We start from the raw sequence: 8,305 nt of genomic DNA, 5'->3' as shown, positions 1-8,305 counted from the left end.
CTAAACCTTTACATAATTTGTGCTATGGTGTCTTCGAAATTAATAATAATGCCACACCAATCTTAAACACTCCATATCAGTTAAATACACATTTAGTGTCTGTGTTTTTGTTTGTGTCTATGTTTATTGTAAACACTCCTGAATTATTACATATCTCAATACTGAAAGATACGACATGTAAGAACAAAGCATTTACCACTTATTAGAGTTTTTTTTAATTTTTATCCTGTTTATTTCTGACTGTTCCTGAAGGCAACATCACCTCTAATGGGAGGAGTTAAGTTATCTGACTTCGCTTCCTGATCATGTGACGCCCTCTGCTGTCTAAAAAGACACTGTTCACGTACAGGCGCTGCAGAAACTGAGCCAGAGAAGCTTCTATAGTCAAGAAAACGTGTTCGATTTCTTCAGGTCTGAAACTGTCATGTGAAGAAGTCACCAGTTAATATTTTGCTGTGCATGCATAATTTTTTTTCTGTTGTTTTTCATCTGCAGTCTTACTAATGAGGATGAAACAGTGTTCCTGTGCCTATAAACAGGTTTAAAAAATTTTCTGACATAAGTAAAAGTGAGTGATGCTACTAATGTAAAATCTAAATTAACATTGTGTTATTTTGTTGTTTATTTTCAGTTTATTGCAGCACATGCACCACAAAAAGCCCAACACGATATTCTTCCTATGGGCACTTTAATTCCATTTGGCATTACAAATACAAACAAGACAATGGAAAACATTTTATTTTTATAGGATTGTGTAGAAAATGGATGACCAAATTCAGGATAACAAATAATGACAACTGTGTGCTTGAAGACAATGTCTGAACAAGGCTCGACAACACACACCTCAACTGCTGTACTACATCTGTTTTGTTGTTTTTGTGAAGATAGACAAACGATTTTGCTAAAATACAACCTGTTAGTAGTTCTACATTTTGTTTGTAAGACATAAGAGCACATGGAGATGAGTGAATGTGATCACAGGCCTGATGTTGTTAAATTAAACCTTTCAGATGCATCCTACTGAACTTATTTTTCAAAGTCTGCAAGAAATCCTAAGTCGTTTGCACAAAATCACAGCAGATTGCAAGTTGAAACGTTAAGAGGTTTCATACACACCCAAACACACAGGTGCATACACGCCTACATGGCAGAAGTGAACGCATCAGATGGCTTAATTAATCACAATACACAATCACACTCGTCTTGCACACACAAGCACACAATATATGGCTCTGTAAAACCAATGAAGTCACCAGCTCTGTAATTTAGAATGACGGCATACTGTAGATGACACGGACTAGTTGTTTTCACATATAGATAGAAGTACTGTAGATGAACCAGTGCTTCCATTTAAAGTCTCATGTGGTGATGTTTTATATATTGTGGACAGTAGCTCTTCAGGTGTTTGTTAGTAAAAACAGCATGCACAGAGTTGTCTAATCATGCTCGAAAATACCCTGCTACCTGCATTAAGTGAAATAATTTTCTCTTATAGTAAACAGGCAAAATGTGAGGACTCTTAAGGGCGTTCAAAGGAAGCTTAAGTTATTGTCACTACAAATGGATTTCCATTTTTTCTCTGGTAACTAAGGTACTACTTTCTTTCATTTCAAACTCACTTAACACAGTGTCCAGCCAGTGTTCTTCAGGAACAAGTGCAATAGTGTTGTTTTCCAGTTTTCTGCCATGTGATGAAAAATCAAAGGTCTGATGTATGCACAACATTAAAGCTTCATTTCTGAAATGAGCACAGTTAAGATGGAATGTGAACAAGGTTCTGAGCGGCTCTTCAAAGCACCAGTGAGCAGCAGCAGCCGTGTGAACATCAGAAATCCTCTCGCTTCACCGCAAATAATTCTCTGTGTCGTCTCTTCAGCATCCAAACATGTGGAAGGACAGGATGGCACAATGACAGCACGATTCGAGGATGAATGGGTGAGTGGACGAGTGCAAAATCTTCCAGTCGATCCATTCTAGCACATGTGTGTGTGTTATATATATATATATATATATATATATACACTGTACAGGTTACAGGTTGTGCGTAGAGAACAGAATGGCTACTGCAGGTAGCGATAGACTTTGAAGCAATGGTTGCCAGAATCAGCAACAACAACATGTCCGTCAGAGGTGAGTGCCAGTCCCTGTGGGCCATACAGCGGGTCAGCCGATGTGTTGATGTAAGACAGGAACGAACCGCTGCCATCAAACACCTGAGTGAAAGAAATACCATCAGTACTGTGTTTACATTTGTACTACAGGGATGCATATGGGTCATTCCAGAATTGGAGGACAAAATTCAAATAATTCATGTACGAAATACTAAAACATGCAGTTGCTGTGTAAATTTACTTCTGAGACCAAATCTAAAAAAGCCTGGAGAAAAGAATATTTGAAAATATTCAACCCCCCTGATGACCAAATTGAATTTAAAATAAAATAGTTAAAATTAAATTTAAATATAATTTTTTTATCTTATTTTTTTCATTGTTGTCTCTTGTAATTGTGGGAACTTTTTTTTAAATCAACACAATATTTTAAATAATAATTATTATGCATGGAACGTGTGTCCCACAACAACCCGGCTAGCATAACCTTTTTAGCTGGTTGAAAAAGAAAAAAAACAGTGAATCACCTGAAATGCTGGAATTGACATCATCAAACAGTTATCCAAATGAATGGGTAGAGCAAAGCTATGCCATCTTTTCTATTTTTCATATTTTCATAACATTGTCAGCCTTGATTGAATGCCTCACTCAGCCCTGTTACTGTGATCAGAGTAAGGTTAGCAAACAACAAATAAAACATGGAATAAAAATGGTACCATTGTTGTGTAAGTTGAGCCAATCAAGCCTTTGATCGTTTATTACCTGTTATTGATGAATAAGTAGCAGAAAATTGTAAAAGAGAAAGTGTATTTTGCAAAAACTTTGAAGCTCACGTCCTCCAATTCTGTAATGACCCTTCTGCATATGTAGATCTGAGGGAAAAGATGTGGCATGCACAATTAAGAAGGAAGCAAGAAGAGCATCTTAAAATGTATTTATTTTCATATTAAGTTTAGACTCAAATGTGTAAATTTGATTGTTTCTGTTCATAATCACTGGATATTATGGCGTAAAATAAAAATATAGCATGGCACTAGATGCAAATGATATAAAATCAAACTAAATCTCTGATATTAGGTCTGCAGGATATAGAAATTAACCATGAATACAGGACGGATTCTATAGATACAACATCTGTGAATCCTGCAGGGGAGCGAACAGTAGAAAGGATGTGGCATGTAAAATTAAGGAGGAAGCAAGAATAACATCTTATAATGTATTTATTGTCATATCAAATGTGTAAATTAGATTGCTTCTGTGCATAATCACTGGATAGTATGATGTGTAATAAAAATACAGCATGGCAATAGATTCAAAAAATCTAAAATCAGACTAAACATTACGTCTGCAAGACCTGATGTAACCGTAAGCATAGACTGTATGCTACAAATCAAACACCAGTGATTCCTGCAGGGGAGTAAACTCTACATATCTGAGTCTTCTCTTTAGACCTGAGGTGTTTTCTCTCTTACACTAACCTGTATCCTGCTGTTGCCCCAGTCTGCTACTATAATGTTTCCATTGACGTCCACCGCGACTCCAGTTGGGGCGTTAAACTGGCCGTTTCCTTCGCCATTAGAACCAAACTTGAGCAGGAATTCCCCTTCTGTGTTGAACACCTACATTTTCAAAGTGGTGACAGATGACAGGAAACATAAAAACTGCTGGAAAATTTTCAATATAACAAAGCATTGCACCTTTATTTGCAAATAGTAAAATCCAAACATGTAAACTAAAAAAAAAACTGCACCAACACTTCTTTGGACTGCTACTAAAAGCTACCAAACCAAAATCCAGCACTTGTACTAAGCTCCAGACCTTTTTTTTTTTTTTTTTTTAATTGTCATGAAATAATGAGAAAAAAGGCCATATCTGGAAGTGAAGCTGCTTATTAGTCTTTTGAGAATGTGAAAATGGATGGTTTGGTATTCCTAAACGCGCTTATGCAATATTTGTCAAACCCTTTAACTAAAGCTGAAAGCATACCGTTTAACGATGTATCAATTGATCCATTTCAAATCTACTGATGTTTCTCTCCATTAAAAAGTTTTGTTATCTACGTGTTTAAGAAATCTTAATCTTCTCTTTTCTACAGAATCAATATATATTGCATATTTATATCATATTGTTCATTTAAGAACTGAAAAATGATAGTTTCCAGACCAATTGTGATGTTATATGTGACATCCAAGTCTTTAAGTGAAATTTAAGCAGAATTTAAACAATTATTTCCCTATAGAAAGGTCAATATGAGAGTGTCAAAAACCAAGTAGAGAACACATTTAACTATCGGCCCTTTAAAGCTTGTGTATGTAAATATAAACTCTTATAGATATCACTAATGTTAGTTTCTAAAAACTGACTAATTGCCATCCAGAATTGCACTTACTTTGACTGAGTGGTTGTGGAAGTCCGTCACAATGATTTCATTGTTGTTGTTGACAGCAGCAAAGTGAGGTCCTGGATAGAATAAAATAAACAACAAAGGGTTTCAGATGCGTCATTTATCAAGTTCAGCTGATTTCAGCAAACTTTTGGATGGCAAGATGTTCATGGAAAACATGCAGCTTAACAGTTTGATGCAGTAAAACAGAAAAAAATCCTGTCAAGTTTATTACACTTAAATCAAATATACTGAGAAAAAGATTGCACTGAGATAAACTTAGCACAATCAACAGAACAACATGCGGAATAAGGAAATTTTACAATTTATGTCTACATTTGTGACCTATTTTCAAGCTCCTATCTTATCTGTAAATGTCGGAAAACTCCACAGGAACATGGCGTCTTTATGGTTCCTGCTCTGGCAAACGTCTTCATTCCACATGCGGGTGTGAGCTGGTCGGAGAAAGATTGTAGAGGGGGCAGTGCACAGTATTACCATTGAGTGTACCTGCAAACTGCCTGTCGCCGTTGCCACGGTTACCGAACTTGGTGACCAGCTTGCCGTTGACCTGGAAGATGAAGACGCAGCAGGCCTTGTTGTCCACCACGATGATGTGTCCGTTTCTGTCCACCGACACGCCTTTAGGGCCCATCAGCTTCCCTGAGCCAATCTTATTCTGGAAAATCAAAAGACACCACGTCACGATCAGTGTTTGTTTATCAGATTAATGAGGATCGTACACCAAGGTAGCACTCTCATCTTGTCCTTTGTGTGATTTACAGTTAAATGGTGCAAAAAAAAACCAAAAAAACATCCATGACAACAAACAGTTCTTCCACAGTGTTAAAGAGAAGGTTCCATTCAGTGATGAGCCACATGCTGCGGGAATATCTTACATTTTGCTACTGCAAATCTGCTGTAACTTAACTGAGAAAGTAGGACAACCTCCACATATTATGAAAATTATAAAATAATTTATTTTCATTTTAAAATCTTCACAAAGAGAATGAGAGGGGAAGTCAAAATCAGCATAAGTACAGCTCGATAAAGTTGTAAATAAGGCTAAAGATCATCTATTTTGCTGAATCATTAAAAAAATCTCTTTCACAGTTGTAAGGCTCTTTTAAAAAAAAGTGGTGCAGTGGTGATACCGAGGCTATAACACATTTACTATCAATATTTATAGCTTCTATCTACTTGCTAATATACCAACTTTGGTCAAACATAGGACAGGGCAACATGAGTGTGTTTACATGCGGAATTTTATTGTTTTTTCTATGTATTACTTTTTTAGGTCATGCATATAGCATATTTGTCTTTTTTAAGCACACAGTGGAGAGATGCTCCCACCAATTTCGTTGTACAATTTTTTGTGTACAATGACAACAAGTAAAGCACTCAGAGAGCGCAGTAGTTCGCCAAGACTGTTCATTCCTCAATTTGTGTATTAAGAAATCACGGCAACAAAAAAATCTGGCCATTTAATATAGATCTACCCACAAACTAAATAAAGAAATGAAAAATTATCTTGTGGTCAACACAGATGTGTGTTGTGTCGTTCAGTATAGCCTTCTTTAACCCTTGCCTCAGGTTAAATCAGGACCAGCTCTCCGTTTAAAGGGTTAGATTCTATCTGCCTATTAGTATTCCACCTAACAGGTTTCAGCAGAATAATTAAGCTGGTGTCGAGGAATACTCGCCTAGGTCCTAACTGTCTTCTTCCAAACGTCTTACCCCTCTTACTCCAATAAATACTCTCTTACTAAGCAGCCCTCCTAAGTAGTAGAATTGATTTATTGAACACGTTTGTTAACGACAGCTTTCCTCTTAAAACTGTGGCACTTGTTGATATTCCTAGGTTCGTTTTAGAGGTTTGGAAAACTAACCTCAGGGGTAATGTTTAAATAACTAGTTGGATTAAAGTAACCTTTAAGAACCATTAGTTTTAATGCACACAATCAACTTAACTTTTTACCACTATGCAGAATAGGTGAATCATAATCATTTCATTAGACTTCTCTTTAAATGCAATATAGCGTTTTATTAAGCAATTATTAGCAGGGGCACAGCATTATTCATGATTAAACAATTTAATTATTTCTGATTATTTCTAACTTAACTAAATTAAACTAAGCTGAGCGTACCTAAGAATCTTCTCTAATTAGTAAATTTAGGAGAGAGAGCGAACAGCGTGGCCACTACCGTATCACTCGGTCTTGTCCTGCATCTAGTTGAACTCCTCCGTGGACCAGCAGACTCGGTACGAAGTCTTCTTTGTGGGCAGAGGGTGTTCTTCATAGGCAGGGGGAGTGGAGAGGTCCCGATAGCCAATCGTTGGTCTGGCAGTTATCTTTAGTAGCAGCTGGAACACAAGTGCGGGCGTCTCGGCTGTCTTCTCAGTCGGATGGTGGTGGTGGAAAGCCCCCGTCTCATCAGGCTGTGGTGGGTCACTGGGTCCTCCAGCCCCTGGAGTGGAGCAGCCCTCTGCTGCTGCCTCCTGTGCCTCTCTGGATGCCATGGGTGCTTGCCTCTCTTCATCTCTTTGGACAACTGCAGACCTCTCAGGACTCTCTGTCTGGCAGAGTGTGGTCTTCGCTTGTTGAACAAAGTCAGACAAAGACTTTGCCTCCAACGATGTTCTCAGCGAACTCTGGAGCCTAAGTCCCGCGTTGTCTTCACGTCTCTTGGGCAAAAGGGTCCGGTGTCGACTCTTCAGAACTTTTGGCGATGCTCTCCGGCAGCTCCGGCGAGCAGCATCTCTCCCCTCCGGGGGAGAACTCCGAATTCAGTGTCTGTGTCTCTGGGTTTTATACCCTAGTTCGACTTCAGCTTAGCACATACACATTTCTACACACAATTCTAACTAATAGGTACGCCCAGGTAATTAATTCATAGGTTTAAGACACAACCTTCTTCCTATCACGCATACATCATTCTTTCCATCTTTTCTGTTAACACATCCACTTGTTACACACACTTCAGTTGTCATGACAATGTAGGCCTGAGCCCATCCTGTCATCCTGTGGAAACTCCAAGTTCCTCATTTCTGAGGAGACTTCTGCTTTTCCCATCCTGTCTGCATACAGCTCAGAACAGCACAGATTACTTCCATTCAAAACTCACTTAGTTACACTGAATCACTTCTTTAAATCATTTTTCTTAGCATGATCAAATAACTTATTTTAAATCATTCTCTTCTATAGCAATCATCATTTCCAGAATATATATCAGCCTATTAAAATCATTCTTGCATCAAACATAAGCATAATCATGTGGTTAACTTATATAGTTTCTCATTTTAACTTTTCATTGGTCTGCTTAAAGCTTGTATTTAGGTGGTGGTTGCTCCTGGGATCTCAAATAACTAGGCCCCACTTGACACCCTCTCCTTGAGATCACAGGTAGCTAACACCAGGTCATTTTAAAAGATACTCATCATCCTCTGGAGCAGACAGGTTAACCACATCACCCAGCTGCGTCCATGCATCGTCTTCAGTGGTGACGGTCACTTCCCCACGATCTGCAACAGTTCGGATGTGTCCTCACAGCCGCCGATGACTTGCATCTCTGCATCATCTGACAGGATTCTGTTTTCAGCATCATCCAGTTTCTTCAGGGCTCTGCCTGCCCAGAGCCTCGTTGTATTTCTCTGCATAGTAACCACCCCTTTAACGTTGGCTACTCCGACGAAGGGTGGTAAGCCTTGTGTGCTCGTAGCCATGGTTTCTGGTTCCTGGTTTTCTTTAATCTGGAACTGGCTCGAGCTGCTCCACTTCTTGGATTACTCTTCTTTCAAGCAAAACTGTATTGC

The 8,305-nt window shown here is 38.4% G+C and overlaps 1 protein-coding gene across 8 annotated transcripts in view; it reads right to left on the bottom strand.

The window, feature by feature from the left end:
• Nucleotides 1-671: 671 nt before the first annotated feature.
• Nucleotides 672-8,305, bottom strand: part of trim2a (tripartite motif containing 2a) — a 48,670-nt gene continuing 41,036 nt past the window's right edge. For 6 of the 8 annotated variants that reach the window (XM_022212510.2, XM_022212506.2, XM_022212508.2 and 3 more), the window contains exons 9-12: nt 4,990-5,170; nt 4,498-4,568; nt 3,587-3,727; nt 672-2,213 (exon numbers count right to left, since the gene is read on the bottom strand). In XM_022212510.2, the coding sequence (XP_022068202.1) occupies nt 2,061-2,213; nt 3,587-3,727; nt 4,498-4,568; nt 4,990-5,170 (546 nt within the window). In that variant the 3' untranslated portion in view covers nt 672-2,060. Of the gene's footprint in view, nt 2,214-2,245; nt 2,981-3,586; nt 3,728-4,497; nt 4,569-4,989; nt 5,171-8,305 lie in introns of those variants that run through there. The other 2 variants (XM_022212512.2, XM_051945338.1) reach the window with 2 other exon arrangements.

The sequence above is a fragment of the Acanthochromis polyacanthus genome, chromosome 3 (genome assembly GCF_021347895.1).
Source record: "Acanthochromis polyacanthus isolate Apoly-LR-REF ecotype Palm Island chromosome 3, KAUST_Apoly_ChrSc, whole genome shotgun sequence".
NCBI classification, from domain to species: Eukaryota; Metazoa; Chordata; class Actinopteri; family Pomacentridae; genus Acanthochromis; species Acanthochromis polyacanthus.
This window is presented reverse-complemented; position numbering and strand designations above follow the sequence as displayed.